This window comes from Bufo gargarizans, chromosome 6, assembly GCF_014858855.1.
Source record: "Bufo gargarizans isolate SCDJY-AF-19 chromosome 6, ASM1485885v1, whole genome shotgun sequence".
Lineage (NCBI taxonomy): Eukaryota > Metazoa > Chordata > Amphibia > Anura > Bufonidae > Bufo > Bufo gargarizans.
This window is the reverse complement of record NC_058085.1, coordinates 377410630-377428920: the sequence shown is the minus strand read 5'-3', so window position 1 is coordinate 377428920 and position 18291 is coordinate 377410630. Positions and strand designations below refer to the sequence as shown.

Below are 18291 nucleotides of genomic sequence, written 5' to 3'. Positions count from 1 at the left end.
AATCTAAAATATATGAAAGTCTAATGTTTATCAGCACATTACAGAAAATAATGAACTTTATCACAATATGCTAATTTTTTTTAGAAGGACCTGTATATAGGAGGCAGTATTATAGTAGTTATATTCTTGTACATAGGAGCAGTATTATAGTAGTTATATTCTTGTACATAGGAGCAGTATTATAGTAGTTATATTCTTTGTCAATTATCTTTTTATTGAAAAGAAGCAGACAGCATGTATAAAAGTGACCCGCATTGAGGGCAAAAATTCACATGCACATCAAAGTATAGCAACAAGGGGGATAGGCACATCCCACAGATAGGCACATACGTTCTATACAATACCGACATTATACTAAGACATCTGTTCTTGCTTGTCCTATCCGACACGCGCCCATTGCATTAACATACATGTATATGAATGTCACTTAGTCTGCAGGGACATTTTATTTTTTAGGTGAACAGCAAGGCAACTGGCCTTACTAAACAAACCAATCATAAACTGGATCTCTAGGCACATCTTGAAAAAAATATGGTAATACTGTCTTGGTGGGCAAGACATAGCGACACACGGTATCAGGGTCAAAGACCTTTATTGAGCTGTCGCAGTAGATGTTAGACGGTAGCGCAACCAAGGATCCCACAATTTGGCATGTTGATCATGTGTTCTAGCCTCCCAACTAGCCAACTCTTCGAGACGTTGGATGTGGTCTACCTTATTTACCCATTGCATAAAAGTAGGCGGATCGGTACTAAGCCACTTCTGGGGGATTATTAGCCTCGCGGCCTGGATTAGCTGTGTGGCCAAGCTGCGTTTTGAGGGGGAAAGGTCTTTAGTGGGGAGCCACAGTAGGACCAACTCGGGAGACAAAGGCATCACCTTGTGTATAATCAAATTAATGGTTTTGGATACTGTATCCCAGAAAGGCTGAATCTTAGGACATGACCAGAAAATATGTGAGAGCGTACCCTCCCCAGTCTTACATCTCCAGCAGCGGTCACTAGGGCTAAGACCTCTAAGGAAAAGCTGCTTAGGAGTCATGTACCACTGGGTAAGCACCTTAAAGGAATGTTCTTGAATCTTGACACACCTGGAAAAGCCATGCGAATGTGCGTATAGGCGAAGAACGTCTGTCTCCGAGAAGGTCCTACCTAACTCTGTTTCCCAGGTTCTCAAGAATGAAGGGACATCAGTAGAATTGGGTACATTCAAACCTAAATAAAATAGAGAGATCACTCTTTTATGCGGAGAGCTGGAGGTCAAAATTTTTTCAAACCATGTCAGTTCTCGTTCATGAGCCATGGTCCCCAGCAGGGTCTTACCAACCGACTTAATGTCAGCCAGTCCCAAAAAATTGCAGGACCGCACAGCCAGACGCAGGGGGTGTTCAGCAGCCAATGTACCTAAGGCATCCTCCAAGAGCGTCTTAACAGTGAAACTCCTAAGGGCATTCCACGCTGATAGTAGTTATATTCTTGTACATAGGAGCAGTATTATAGTAGTTATAGTCTTGTACATAGGAGGCAGTATTATAGTAGTTATATTCTTGTACATAGGAGGCAGTATTATGGTAGTTATATTCTTGTACATAGGAGCAGTATTATAGCAGTTATATTCTTGTACATAGGAGGCAGTATTATAGTAGTTATATTCTTGTACATAGGAGGCAGTATTATAGTAGTTATATTCTTGTACATAGGAGCAGTATTATAGTAGAAATATTCTTGTACATAGGAGGCAGTATTATAGTAGTTATATTCTTGTACATAGGAGGCAGTATTATAGTAGTTATATTCTTGTACATAGGAGGCAGTATTATAGTAGTTATATTCTTGTACATAGGAGCAGTATTATAGTAGTTATATTCTTGTACATAGGAGCAGTATTATAGTAGTTATAGTCTTGTACATAGGAGGCAGTATTATAGTAGTTATATTCTTGTACATAGGAGCAGTATTATAGTAGTTATATTCTTGTACATAGGAGGCAGTATTATAGTAGTTATATTCTTGTACATAGGAGCAGTATTATAGTAGTTATAGTCTTGTACATAGGAGCAGTATTATAGTAGTTATATTCTTGTACATAGGAACAGTATTATAGTAGTTATATTCTTGTACATAGGAGCAGTATTATAGTAGTTATATTATTGTACATAGGAAGCAGTATTATGGTAGTTACATTCCTGTACATAGGAGCAGTATTATAGTAGTTATATTCTTGTACATAGGAGCAGTATTATAGTAATTATATTCTTGTACATAGGAGCAGTATTATAGTAGTTATATTCTTGTACATAGGAGCAGTATTATAGTAGTTATATTCTTGTACATAGGAGGCAGTATTATAGTAGTTATATTCTTGTACATAGGAGCAGTATTATAGTAGTTATAGTCTTGTACATAGGAGCAGTATTATAGTAGTTATATTCTTGTACATAGGAACAGTATTATAGTAGTTATATTCTTGTACATAGGAGCAGTATTATAGTAGTTATATTATTGTACATAGGAAGCAGTATTATGGTAGTTACATTCCTGTACATAGGAGCAGTATTATAGTAGTTATATTCTTGTACATAGGAGCAGTATTATAGTAATTATATTCTTGTACATAGGAGCAGTATTATAGTAGTTATATTCTTGTACATAGGAGCAGTATTATAGTAGTTATATTCTTGTACATAGGAGTAGTATTATAGTAGTTATATTCTTGTACATAGGGAGCAGTATTATAGTAGTTATATTCTTGTACATAGGAGCAGTATTATAGTAGTTATATTCTTGTACATAGGAGGCAGTATTATAGCAGTTATATTCCTGTACATAGGAGGCAGTATTATAGTAGTTATATTCTTGTACATAGGAGCAGTATTATAGTAGTTATATTCCTGTACATAGGAGCAGTATTATAGTAGTTATATTCCTGTACATAGGAGGCAGTATTATAGTAGTTATTTTCTTGTACACAGGAGCAGTATTATAGTAGTTATATTCTTGTACATAGGAACATTATTATAGTAGTTATATTCCTGTACATAGGAGCAGTATTATAGTAGTTATATTCTTGTACATAGGAGCAGTATTATAGTAGTTATATTCTTGTACATAGGAGCAGCATTATAGTAGTTATATTCTTGTACATAGGAGGCAGTATTATAGTAGTTATATTCCTGTACATAGGAGGCAGTAATATAGTAGTTATATTCTTGTACATAGGAGCAGTATTATAGTAGTTATATTCTTGTATATAGGAGGCAGTATTATAGTAGTTATATTCTTGTACATAGGAGGCAGTATTATAGTAGTTATACTCTTGTACATAGGAGCAGTATTATAGTAGTTATATTCTTGTACATAGGAGGCAGTATTATAGTAGTTATATTCTTGTATATAGGAGGCAGTATTATAGTAGTTATATTCTTGTACATAGGAGGCAGTAATATAGTAGTTATATTCTTGTACATAGGAGCAGTATTATAGTAGTTATATTCTTGTATATAGGAGCAATATTATAGTAGTTATATTCTTGTACATAGGAGCAGTATTATAGTAGTTATATTCTTGTACATAGAAGCAGTATTATAGTAGTTATATTCTTGTACATAGGAGCAGTATTATAGTAGTTATATTCTTGTATATAGGAGGCAGTATTATAGTAGTTATATTCTTGTACATAGGAGCAGTATTATAGCAGTTATATTCTTGTACATAGGAGGCAGTATTATAGTAGTTATATTCTTGTACATAGGAGGCAGTATTATAGTAGTTATATTCTTGTACATAGGAGGCGGTATTATAGCAGTTATATTCCTGTACATAGGAGCAGTATTATAGCAGTTATATTCTTGTACATAGGAGGCAGTAATATAGTACTTATATTCTTGTACATAGGAGCAGTATTATAGTAGTTATATTCCTGTACATATGAGCAGTATTATTGCAGTAATATATTTTTATAGGGTGTTTATACTGAGTGCAAGATGACTTCAATGTTCTTAGCATCTTTTACTAAGTAGGTCTCTCTAGTGGTCACTGAGCACCTTTCATATGCTACACATAACAATTAGAATCTCTCTTATGGATGCACACAGAGGCTCTAACAGCTTGAGTTTATTGCTCCATACTATATACCATATGTGGAATTGAGATCAGGAATTACCTATTATTAAAGGGATTCCTTGTAGCCTTTTTCCTGCTTCACCAACTGCATGGGCTCCTAGACTGTGGCCAATCAGACGTATCATGGAAAGTGAGGAATTGCAGATATTCTAAATACAAAATAATGTGATTGTGTTAATTTTAGGACATTGTGTCTCATACATGATCCCTAATAATAGAGGCGGGGGGGGGGGGGGCTGGATTTTGCTCAGCAGCAGGTGTCTGATATGGGCATGGATGTACAGGGTATCTCGTGTGACACCCTCTGACCTCAGAATTTACTCACCATAATTGTCCTGATAAAATATGTCATTTCTCCCCCAACAATCTGGACGTTGTTTATTGCCTGGAAATAGATGGCGCTGGATCCTCCACTCCAATCCACACAGAAGCAGTGGACATCTTCCGTTTCAAGAATTTTCTGAAAGTAAGTTTTAGTGGATTCACACATTGAAAGGAAACATTTGGCAAAATAACGTGCTCCATTCTCATACACCGTGCACCATATATATAACGTGCGCTATTTTCATAACACGTGCACCAATCTCATATAACGTGCAGTAAATTAAAAAATACGCCATCATATTGGTGTGGTTCAACATCAGCTCTCCTTCAATGGCCACTTTTCTTAGTCCTTGCATTGGATTAGACCAATATACCCCAACCTGTGGCTCTCCAGCTGCTGCAAAACTACCACTCTTATCAAGTCCTGACAACCTGTTTGTGATGAGGATTTTAGTTTTGTATCAGCTTGAGGATAACGGCGTTAGACACCTCTCTGTGCAGTATGGTTTGTTGATGACCCCATAAGGTGTGCTGCCAAGTGCACAAGTACCTACACCACATAGACCCACAGAACAGCAGCAGACCAGTATGCTTTCCGTCCTGGGATGCGGAGCAAGACGGATCCGTCATGACCCCCAATGCAAGTCAATGGGTTCTGATCCGTTAAACTCGGACACAATCTGACACAATAGAAAACGGATCCGTTCTCCATTGACTTTCAATAGAGTTAATGACAGATCCGTCTTGGCAATGGTAAAGATAATACAACCGGATCCGTTTATAACGGATGCAGATGGTTGTATTATCAGTAACGGAATCCAGCAAAAACGCTAGTGTGAAAGTAGCCTTACTGGAGGAATTCAGGTACAAAACAATACAGGGGAGGCACAGGGCCGGCTTCTCCAGTCTCCTCCCTGAGACGAGGCATAGGGCCGGCTTCTCCAGTCTCCTCCCTGAGACGAGGCATAGGGCCGGCTTCTCCAGTCTCCTCCCTGGCAGAAGAAGGGTTTGATGCCGAGGAAAGGCCTGAGCTAGCTGTCCCTTTGTCTTAAAAGGCTGGACCCTGGACAAATCCTAGCTCAGTAGTCCGGGTTGCTCCTTGGTCACAGGGCTGGCAACCAATGGTCTGTGGCTCAGTGTCCCCATCTCATAGTCTTCTTCTGGTCACTCATGCAGACAGGCATGAGTCTTCCCCTCCAAGCACTGGTCCCTAACTGCAGAACACTAGGTGCTCTGACTGCTCTCCTTATATACCATCTCTAGCTAGGCTGAAACCTTCTAGTGGGAGGGGTGGAGTGGAGAAGCTCAGCACAAACAGATACAATGTAACACTTTCCGTCTCTCATAGACTTACATTACAGCTTCAGTGATGCTCAATGGCAAAGACACAGCAGTTTTTCCAGACAAAAACAAGTTTCCAGATATAACAACAGAGCTAAAACCAGACAGTCACAAGGTCAGTCCGTCTGCTTTTGGTGGTAAACAAGTCTGGCTTTTCCCCTCCAAAACATGCTCTTCTTTAGACTCTATGGCAGCTGTGGAAAATTAACAGCTTCTCGTTCAAAGTCCTAACAGTCTCTCAGTATTCATTAACCCTTTCCACAGAGCCTTGCAAATATAGTGATAATGAACTGGACATATATCACAACATGTAAAATGCAGTTACGCAGTATTAAACTTTGTACGTTAACCCTTTCAAATTAAATAAAGTAAGAAGTTTTAATTTTGCATAGGGGAAACAGGGGAAAATGTCCACAAATGACCACACTTCACAGTACCCCTGCCCAAGGGCACTACAGATCCACTGCCAGACACTGCAGAAATAACATATTATGTAGTGCCTGGGTAGCAGAATGACACAATGCCACCATGTAATACACAGCCTTACATATAGTGACCAAACATACATTGAAAGCTGAAATTTACAGTATTGTCTTACTAGGGATGAGCGATCCCGGACCGCCTTGTTGGGGTTTGTATGAACATTACAGTGACTGGGCACCAAAACCCAAACACAGATATTGGCATGTAAGTCCATGTTCGTTGCTCAGAGTTTAAATAAAACTTGTTGAAAGGCTGCAGAGAAGCCAATCAACAAGCGTTTAAGCTGTGGGCACTTGGAAGCCATCACAGTCATGCCTAGTACTGGCATGGCTGTGATTGACCGGCGCATCATGTGGCCCTGCATGCATAAGTGCCGGATCACGTGGCGCTGCCAATCTGCTCTGACTAGTGTAGGGACAGAGGAGCTGTAGAGACGTGTACAGAAAAGTGCACCATGGGGTAGTACATTCCAGATTAATGTACTGGTGGATAGAACATAAAATGGAGGCTCACCTTAGGTAGTTGTGCTACGCATAGGCACAACACTATTGTAGACTTATTAGGGACAGTTGTCCAGTCGCCGGGTATGCAGCCATAGTGTCCAATTCTTCAGGAGGACAAGCCCAGTCTCTCCAAAGTCAGTGTAATAGCAATATGGTAGGACCGCACTTTAGGCGCAAGACCACCGGTCAGGACGGATGTAGATGTGATAAATATTTCTTCTTTAATGAAAATTGTTCATCAGATAAAACAAATAAAATAGCGCAATTCGGGGGGTACTTAGGTCCCCTTCTTCTTAGCCTGATGATACATCTGTCCTGGACGGTGATCTTGCGCCTAAAGTGCGGTCCTACCATATTGCTATTAGTGTAAGGACAGGACGCTGCAACTCTGTAGGTGACCTGTAGGCATTTATGTGGGTGCAATACAGCTGTTTTGCACAAGTGACACAGAAATACCTTACTTAATTGGGCTGTTAATTCTGTGGTTGACCTAAAGTCACTATTGGGGTTCAAAACTCAGAATTTTTATCCGTCTTACTGTTATGAGACAATTAGTCAGTCGCCATTTTTGGGGGTACAAAACACCTCATTTGCACCCATGACACAGAAATACAATTGTTTGTCAGACAATTTGGTGGGTGACCGTAAAAGATAGAGGGGAGCATCAAATTGGGGATGTGGTCGTGGTGCTGCTGGTGTTGGAGCTCTTGCTGCAGGCACTGGACGTTGTTGATCTGTGCCAGCTACGCGCCCAAAGGAAACACCTTTCTCTTGTGCACGCAGGCGGCAGGAGGTTCTGCATCATTTTGTAAGAACGAATGGAGAGGCCAAAACAAGTAGAGGTGGTAGCAGATTGGATAGATGACAGTGCCTCCAGTTACTTCACATTGTCTTCCACCCGATCCCCTGCTGAAAGTGCAGCAGAGTTGGCACCGGCGGCCCATGGCCATCTGTCTTCCACCTCAACCCTTGCTGAGCCCTAAGTCAAGCAGCAGTCACTTATGCTTTTTGATGATGCTGCTGACGGGTAGGGATGAGCGAACCCGAACTGTATAGTTCGGGTTCGTACCGAATTTTGGGGTGTCCGTGACACGAACCCGAACATTTTCGTAAAAGTCCGGGTTCGGGTTCGGTGTTCGTCGTTTTCTTGGTGCTTTTTGAAAGGCTGCAAAGCAGCCAATCAACAAGCGTCATACTACTTGCCCCAAGAGGCCGTCACAGCCATGCCTACTATTGGCATGGCTGTGATTGGCCAGAGCACCATGTGACCCAGCCTCCATTTAAGCTGGAGTCACGTAGCGCCGCCCGTCACTCTGCTGTGATCAGTGTAGGGAGAGGTTGCAGCTGCGACAGTAGGGCGAGATTAGGCAGATTAACTGCTCCAAAAGACTCCATCCAGTGATCGATCTGCAGCTGTGGATGATTGAACTGCTGCTATTCAACTGCTCACTGTTTTTAGGCTGCCCAGAGCGTTTTTCAGTCACTTATTTCTGGGGTGATCGGCGGCCATTTTGTGTCTTGTGGTGCGCCAGCACAAGCTGCCACCAAGTGCATTTAACCCTCAATGGTGTGGTTGTTTTTTGGCTAAATCCTACATCAGGGGCTTGGCTGTGCTTGCTATTTTATTGAGGGGTGAAATAAAATTGCCAAAATAGCAGTACCCTAAATCTGGTGTTTCAGCTGAGGCCAGCCAATTGTAATACTGTCTGCTGTCTGGCAAAGGATAGATTTTTGTTCTGGGTTGAAATACAATTCCCAAATTAGCAATTCCCTAAATCAGTGGTTTCTGCTGTATCAGGCCTACTTTAAATCTATCCATAAAAGGGTATATTAGATTGAAGGTGCTGATAGGGTCATCCTCAATAACGTATACCTGTCACCCAGCGCCTAAATACTAGGCCTACAATTTATATCTAGCTAAATCTGTGGTTACTGCTGTGCCAGTATTAGTGTAATACGGGACCTAAATAGATGCCAGATAGTGTTAGGTGTCTGTAAAAAAAGGCCTGAATTTGAATTCAATACATTGGGCCAAATAATATTTTTGTTGTTGTGGTGAACGATAACAATGAGGAAAACATCTAGTAAGGGACGCGGACATGGACATGGTCGTGGTGGTGTTAGTGGACCCTCTGGTGCTGGGAGAGGACGTGGCCGTTCTGCCACAGCCACACGTCCTAGTGTACCAACTACCTCAGGTCCCAGTAGCCGCCAGAATTTACTGAATTTACAGCGATATTGCACTGACGCACAACCACTTTTGTTTCCTGATGATGAGGACATGGGAATACCACCTCAGCATGTCTCTGATGATGACGAAACACAGGTGCCAACTGCTGCGTCTTTCTGCAGTGTGCAGACTGAACAGGTCAGGGATCAAGACTGGGTGGAAGACGATGCAGGGGACGATGAGGTCCTAGACCCCACATGGAATGAAGGTCGTGCCACTGACTTTCACAGTTCGGAGGAAGAGGCAGTGGTGAGACCGAGCCAACAGCGTAGCAAAAGAGGGAGCAGTGGGCAAAAGCAGAACACCCGCCGCCAAGAGACTCCGCCTGCTACTGCCCGCCGCCATCTGGGACCGAGCACCCCAAAGGCAGCTTCAAGGAGTTCCCTGGCATGGCACTTCTTCAAACAATGTGCTGACGACAAGACCCGAGTGGTTTGCACGCTGTGCCATCAGAGCCTGAAGCGAGGCATTAACGTTCTGAACCTTAGCACAACCTGGGACTAGCCGGTTTGACGCACATCCCTTGCTTGGCGCATGTGCTGAATTTGGTTGTGCAGAAGTTCATTCACAACTACCCCGACATGTCAGAGCTGCTGCATAAAGTGCATGATATTGGTTGCAGTCTGTAATACACTTACAGCCAATGCATCGCAATACAACAAAAATAAAGTAAATTTTTTTTAAGTTTCAAGTAAAAAAATGCATCTTTTTCCCAAAATAAAGTAAAACATTTTAGAAAAAATAGAGAAAAAAAGAAAAGTAGAAATATTAGGTATCGCCGCGTCCACATCAACCGGCTCTATAAAAATATCAGATGACCTAACCTCTCAGGCGAACACCGTCAAAAAAATAAAATAAAAACTGTGCTAAAAAAAAAAATTTTGTCACCTTACATCGCTAAAAAACACCAAACACCAAAATAGTACCAATATAACCGTCACATCATCCCACAAAAAATAAGCACCTACCTAAGGCAATTGCCCCCCAAAAATTAAAAATACTATAGCTCTCAGGCTATGGAGACACTAAAACATGATTTTTTTTTCCAAAAATGCTTTTATTGTGGTAAATATAAAACAACAAAAAAAAGTAGACATATTAGGCATTGCCGCGTTGGTAACAACCTGCTCTATAAAAATACTGCATTACCCCTCGGGTAAACACTGCAACAACAAAAAAACGGTGTCAAAAAAGCAATTTTTTGTCACCCTACATCACACAAAGTGTAATAGCAAAAGTCATATGCACCTGAAAATAGTGCCAATAAAACCGTCATCTCATCTTGCAAGAATTTGAAAAAAACTGAAAAAACTATGGCTCTCAGACACTTGAGACACTAAAACATCATTTTTTTTGTTTAAAAAAAGATATCATTGTGTAAAACTTACATAAATAAAAAAAGTATACATATTAGATATTGCCACGTCCGTAACGACCTGCTCTATGAAAATATCACATGACCTAACCCCTCAGGTGAACACCGTAAAAAAATAAAATAAAATAAAAACTGTGTCAAAAAGCCATTTTTTGATACATTACATCACAAAATGTGTAATACCAAACAATCAAAAAGTCAAACACATCCCAAAATAGTGCCAATCAAACCATCATCTCATCACGCAAAAATGATATCCTATCCTCTCCAAAACAAAGATAACGAAGTATTCTCCATCTTCGTTTTAGCTACCTATTCGTCAACTTCGCTAATTCTAGAAATCAAATAGGAAGGTTGACTATAGAGACAGCTGTGTTTAATTCGCTATGCGATTATATTACTTAGCTTTTTTTTTTATAAATAGAATCATTATAATAATCAAGTATTAAACTATAAATTTTTAAAAAAAAAAGCAAAGTAATATAATCGCATAGCGAATTAAACTTAGCTGTCTCTATAGTCAACTTTCCTATATGATTGCTAGAATTAGCGAAGTTGACGAATAGGTAGCTAAAACGAAGATGGAGAATACTTTGTTATCTTCGTTTTGAGGAATATGACGAATACATTCGTCATCTTCGTCATCTTTGCTAATTCTAGATATCAAACCAATAGGAAAGTAGCCTTAAGTTAAAATCGCAATATGAGATTATTTAAATCGCATATTAATCGCGATAACTAGAATATTGACGAATATTCGATTTCGACGAATATGAAACGAATATTCTATTGAATTTCGTCGAAATTGAATATGGCACCTGCCGCTCATCAAAAAAAAAATACCACATAACTTAACCCCTCGGGAAAACACCGTAAAAAAAAAAAAAAAAAAGTGTCAAAAAAGCTAGGTAGGATATCATTTTTGTCATCTCATCCTGCAAAAATGATATCCTACCTAAGACAATCGCCCAAAAACTGAAAAAACTATGGCTCTCAGACTATGGAGACACTAAAACATGCTTTTATTGAGGTAAATGAAAAAAAAATTGGACATATTAGGTACCGCCGCGTTGGTAACCACCTGCTCTATAAAAACACCACATAACCTAACCCCTCGGGTAAACTCTGTAAAAAAAATAATATAAAAACGGTGTCAAAAAAGCCATTTTTGGTCACTTTACATGATAAAAAGTGTAATAGCAAGCGATCAAAAATTCATATGGACCCTAAAATAGTGCCAATAAAACCATCATCTCATCCCGCAAAAATGATACCCTACCTAAGACAATCACCCAAAAACTGAAAAAAACTATGGCTCTCAGACTATTTAGACACTAAAAGATAATTTATTTGTTTCAAAAAAGATATCATTGTGTAAAACTTACATAAATAAAAAAAGTATACATATTAGGTATTGCCACGTCCATAACGACCTGCTCTATGAAAATATCACATGACCTAACCCCTCAGGTGAACAGCGTAAAAAAAAAACTGTGTCAAAAAGCCATTTTTTGTTACCTTACATCACAAAATGTGTAATACCAAACAATCATAAAGTCATACACACCCTAAAATTGTGCCAATCAAACCATCATCTCATCACGCAAAAATTATACCCTATCTAAGACAAACACCCAAGAAATAAATAGTGCTCTCAGAATATGGAGACACTGAAACATGATTTTCTTTTATTCAAAAATGCTTTTATTGTGGTAAATGTAAAAAAAAAAAGGAGACATATTAGGTATTGCCACGTCCGTAACAACCTGCTCTATAAAAATATCACATGACCTAACTCCTCAGGTGAACAACATTGAAAAAAAATATAAACGGTGTAAAAAAAAGCCATTTTTTGTCACCTTACATCACAAAAAGTGTAATAGCAAGCGATCAAAAAGTAATATGCTCCTCAAAATAGTGCCAATCAAACCGTCACCTACCTAAGATAATCGTCCAAAAATAAAAAAACTATGGCTCTCAGACTATGGAGACACTAAAAAAAGTATACATATTAGGTATTGACGCGTCCGTAGCAACCTGCTGTATAAAAATACCACATGATCTATGTAACCTGTCAGATGAACATTGTAAATAACAAAAAATAAATACGGTGCCAAAATAGCTATTTTTTGGTGTCTTGCCTCACAAAAAGTATAATATAGAGCAACCAAAAATCATATGTACCCTAAAACAGTACCAACAAAACTTCCACCTTATCCGGTAGATTCCAAAATTGGGTAATTATTTTGAAGTTTCTACTCTAGGGGCACATCAAGGGGTCTTCAAATGTGACATGGCAGCTTAAAATTATCCCAGTGAAATCTGCCTTCCAGAAACCATATGGCGTTCCTTTCCTTCTGCTCCCTGCCGTGTGCCCGTACAGCAGTTTACGACCACATATGGGGTGTTTCTGTAAACTACAGAATCAGGGCAATAAATATTACGTTTTGTTTTGCTTTTAAAAAATTGATTTCTATTATGTAAGCCTTACAAAGTGATTTCAGACTTGAACTGATCCTCAAAAAGTGGGTTTTGGAAATTTTCTAAAAAATTTCAAGATTTGCTTCTAAACTTCTAAGCCTTCTAACATTCCCAAAAAATAAAATGGCATTCACAAAATGATCCAAACATGAAGTAGACATATGGAGAATGTAAAGTAGTAACTATTTTTGGAGTTATCACTATCTATTATAAAAGTATTGAAATTGAAATTAGAAAATTTGCTAATTTTTCAAAATTTTTGGTAAATTTGGTAATTGTTTTATAAATAAAAATGAAATTTTTGACTTAATTTTACCACTGTCATGAAGTACAATATGTGACGAGAAAACAGTCTCAGAATGGCCTGGATAAGTAAAAGCGTTTTAAAGTTATTATCACATAAAGTGAAGCATGTCAGATTTACTAAAAATGGCCTGGGCAGAAAGGTGAAAATTAGCTTGGTCCTGAAAGGGTTAAATGCCTGGTTTTAGCTATGTTGCTATGTCTGGAAACTTGTTTTTGTCTTGAAAATCTGCTCTGTTATTGCAATTACGTATAATTGAAGCTGTAATGTAAGTCAATGAGAGACGGAAAGTGTTACATTGTATCTGTGTGTGCTGAGCTTCTCCACTTCACCCCTCCCACTAAAATGTTCCAGACTAGCTAGAAAATGTATATAAGGAGAGCAGTCAAAGCCCCTAGTGTGCTGCAGTTAGGGACCAGTGCTTAGAGGGGAGACTCATGCCAGCCTGCATGAGTGACCAGAAGAAGACGCTGAGATGGGGACACTGAGCCACAGACCATGGGTCACTAGCCCTGTGACCAAGGTGCCACCCAGACTACTGAGCTACAGACCGTGGAACCTTGACCAAGATGCCAGCCTCCTGAGAGAGAGAGAGGGACAGCTAGCTCAGGCCTTTCCTCAGCATCAAACCCTTCTTCTGCCAGGGAGAAGACTGGAGAAGCCAGCCCAATGTCCCACCTGTATTGTTTTGTACCTGAATTCCTCCAGTAAAGAAGCACCCTGGTTTAATGCAGATCCTGACTCTCTGGACTTATTTCCCATTGGGGTGCACCACGCCTTACGATCCCTTCTGGAGAGAAGCAACATGTGGTGACACCTCAATGGTGTCCAGGGTAACCAGTGTAGCGTTGGGGCCACCCTAAACCCGTTATCTCCCTAACTGCCCACTGGGTAAATGTAGTGGTAGCTGGGCCTGAGGCGGAAAGCATTTGGCATAAGTCCTACCGCCACCGAGGATTGCTGGACGTTTCTCGGTGTCTCCTGTTGCCTCCTACTCTGCTTCCTGTGTCCGTCTTGGGTGGTGTGGGGGAGTTGTTATTGGGCTTGCGGGACTTGGTTAAAGGGTTGGTGGGCGCAGGGTCAGTGACAGAGTCCTCCTCAGCCTCCTCCACCTACACTGCCACGTCTACAGCCTCCTCAACTTCCTACTCCACCAGGGCCTTCCATATAGGCAAGGGGGGCAATTGCCCCTGGGCCCCCGAGTCCTTAGGGGACCCCAAGCCCACCACCCGACACCGGTGCAGGCCCGGAACTAACGGCCGGTCACAGGGAGATGAACACTTCCATTATGGAAGCGCTCATCTCCATAGTCATCTGTATCGCTGTCCTCAGGACAGCGATACAATTGGCTGTGCTGTGGGGCAGGAAGAGGCGTTTCCTTTCCCTGTTCCTCTAATAGGCTGCCTGCACAAGGCCCGCAGCCTATCAGAGGCCGGTTCAGAGGAGACGTCACTGGATGGAAGAGGTATGGGGCGCTGTATTTCTGTAGTGAGGGGGGGGTGTTAAAGTCAGCAAGTGTCGTGTGGGGGGGGGGGGCCTTATTGTTTTTTACCCCAGGGCCCCATTTAACCTACAACCAGCCCTGTACTCCACGCGGACCTCCGCCTTCCTTGTTCAAGATTGTTATGTACAGGGACTCTTTCTAGCCACAGTAGTGATGGAAAAGTTGTTTCAAGGGGACTAACACTAGTGTTGAGCGTGAATATTCGAATTGCAAATTTTTTTCTCGAATATCGCGATTTCGAGATTTCACGAATATTTAGAATATAGTGCTATATATTTGCAAAATCGAATATTCTTATTTTTTTTAATGCTCCAGTCAGTGCCCGTTGCCGCTTCTGCCGACTTCCGTGCTCATGGAGCGTCCCCATCACCATGGGAACGTCTCCATATACTAGAATGTACTGTCGGATTTGAGAATTACGTTGAAATCGCAATTCGATTAATTCAAGTTATAATAATCGAATTGCGATTTCAACTTAAGCACTGCTATATTCCATATTCGTTAATTCTAGCCTAATATGGAATATAGCAGTGCTAAGTTGAAATCGCCATTTGATTATTTCGAGTTATATTAATCGCATTGCGATTTCAACTTGGACCTGGTTTACTATGGTTGGCTTCAATGGCTTGGTAGAATTTGCGAATATGACGAATGTATTCGTCATATTCCACAAAACGAAGATAACGAATGTATTCGTCTATTCCACAAAACGAAGATATTCTCCATCTTCGTTTTAGCTACCTATTCATCAACTTCGCTAATTCTAGCAATCATATAGGAAAGTTTACTATAGAGACAGGTAAGTTTAATTCGCTATGAGATTATATTACTTTGCTTTTTTTTTTTTATAAATAGAATAATTATAATACCTGATAATTATTATAATTATTCTATTTATAAAAAAAAGCAAAGTAATATAATCTCATAGCGAATTAAACTTACCTGTCTCTATAGTAAACTTTCCTATATGGTTGCTAGAATTCGCGAAGTTGATGAATAGGTAGCTAAAACGAAGATGGAGAATATCTTCGTTTTGTGGAATAGACGAATACATTCGTTATCTTCGTTTTGTGGAATATGACGAATACATTCGTCATATTCGCAAATTCTACCAAGCCATTGAAGCCAACCATAGTAAACCAGGTCCAAGTTGAAATCGCAATGCGATTAATATAACTCGAAATAATCAAATGGCGATTTCAACTTAGCACTGCTATATTCCATATTAGGCTAGAATTAACGAATATGGAATATAGCAGTGCTTAAGTTGAAATCGCAATTCGATTATTATAACTTGAATTAATCGAATTGCGATTTCAACTTGGACCTGGTTTAGTTGAGACCCAGCAGCAGCATCAAGTTGAAATCACAATGCGAGTAATATAACTCGAAGTAATCGCATAGCGATTTCAACTTAGTACTGCTATATTCCATATTCGCTAATTCTAGCCTAATATGGAATATAGCAGTGCTAAGTTGAAATCGCAATTCGATTATTATAACTTGAATTAATCAAATTGTGATTTCAACTTTTTACGTATATTCTTAATATTGCTTTAACTTCGTCTTTTAGAATATTCGTAATATTCTAAAAGACGAAGTTATAGCAATATCACGAATATTCTAAAAGACGAAGTTAGAGCAATATTACGAATAGTCTAAAAGACGAAGTTAGAGCAATATTACGAATAGTCTAAAAGACGAAGTTAGAGCAATATTACGAAATTTCGTAAAATACACATAGATTGTAATTTAGCTAATATACTGCTATAGTCATTTTTTTATAGTGTACATCTTTAACAAAACTTAAGTTCAGAAGAGGCAAAAAAAAAATTGAGAAAAAAATAAATTATTATAGCACTATATTAGCTAAATTACAATCTATATGTGTATTTTACGAAATTTCGTAATATTGCTCTAACTTCGTCTTTTAGAATATTCGTAATATTCTAAAAAAAGAAGTTAGAGCAATATTACGAAATTTCGTAAAATACACATATTAGCCTAGCCATAGTCAATTAGTCATAGGGACGTTGCCTTATACTATTAAAAGAAAAATCGCAATACGCGATTAATTAAATCGCACATTATTCGCGATAATTGGAAAAATTACGAATATTCGATTTCGACTAATATATCACGAATATTCAATCGAATATTCGCAAAATCGAATATGGCACCTCCCGCTCATCACTAACTAACACCTGGACTGTGGCATGCCGGAGGGGGATCCATGGCAAAACTCCCATGGAATATTACATAGTTGACGCAGAGTTGGATTTTAATTCATAAAGGGCATAAATCACCTAACAATCCAAAAAAATTTTGAACAACGTGGTTTAAAACATCCAGTGTGTGTATACGATCAGGTATGATGTTGTATCGATCAGGTAGTGTAAGGGTTACGCCCGCTTCACAGACATTGACAGACCAAACTCCCCTTTTAATGCACCGCAAACAACCGCAAACAGTCCATTTGCCCAACCGCAAACTTCCCATTTGCACAAGGTTGGATACCAAGCTAGCCATGTCCCGTTGATGGCATTGAAGGTTTCTTCCTCCACCCAGCCACGTACAACACCAAGGGTCCCCGAAAGGTGAATTGAATTGATTTTTCGAAAGGGGAGATGGTTAAAAAAACGCTGGCTCCCTACCCTTTGTTTGAATCCACGCCACGGTCACTGCGTCTGCGCCGTGCAATTTACTGTCACACCCGATATGAGTGGTATTTTTCTGTAGTACTATTCTCATCAGTTTAATCCCTGTGACGTCCCCTATCCGGGGACGTGTGTCGAATTGATTAATCATCGTCGAATTAACGACATCCCGAAATAATTTAGTTCTGAGCTCTGTACTTGCTTTGTATTGGAATTGATGGGGATTTTTTAAATTGTCTGCATTATTTCTAATAATAAAGTCTCCTAATAGTTTTTTTTATGTATTAAAAACCCATACAACTTAAAAAAAAAAAAGAAAAATAATGTTTTTTCTATGAAAAATTATCCAGCCGATCGCTTTTAGTCTGATCATAATGAAGCAACGGCCTTATCTGGGGTGTGGCAACATTGCCAACACACTCATAGAGGAGATGATCGCTTCATTGTGATACGCAAGCCCCTTCACCACAACAAGGTGCCGATCACGAAGGGGAATTGACACATGTATGTGCCTTTTTTTTGTTTTGTTTTTGCAGCCACAGTGCAGCACTAGAGGCCTGAAAAATTAGGTATTCTTGCAGCCGCTGCCAAGCGTCCTGTCCTTGCCGCCGAGGTCGTGGTAGGAGGAGGATTACTTTCCCCTCTTCCCCTGTTAGATTCCCGTTGTGCTGTGACATCCCCCTTATAAGCTGTGTAAAGCATATTTTTTAGTTTGGTTTTGAACTGCTGCATCCTTTCCGACTTCCGGTAATTCGGTAACATTTCCGCCACTTTCTGCTTATACCGGGGGTCTAGTAGCGTGGCCACCCAGTACAGGTCGTTCTCCTTCATCCTTTTTATACGAGGGTCCCTCAACAGACATGACAGCATGAAAGACCCCATTTTCACCAGGTTGGATGCCAAGCTACTCATTTCCCGTTCCTCCTCCTCACTGATGTCATTGACGGTCTGTTCTTCCCCCCAGCCAC

The 18291-nt window shown here is 39.8% G+C and overlaps 1 protein-coding gene across 1 annotated transcript in view; it reads right to left on the bottom strand.

Annotated features, from left to right (window-relative positions):
• Positions 1 to 18291, bottom strand: part of LOC122941832 (pancreatic lipase-related protein 2-like) — a 124539-nt gene that overhangs the window by 69300 nt on the left and 36948 nt on the right. Inside the window, exons 6-7 of the mRNA XM_044299291.1 lie at positions 4447 to 4581; positions 4162 to 4270 (exon numbers count right to left, since the gene is read on the bottom strand). Of these exons, the coding sequence (XP_044155226.1) occupies positions 4162 to 4270; positions 4447 to 4581 (244 nt within the window). The remainder of the gene's footprint in view (positions 1 to 4161; positions 4271 to 4446; positions 4582 to 18291) is intronic.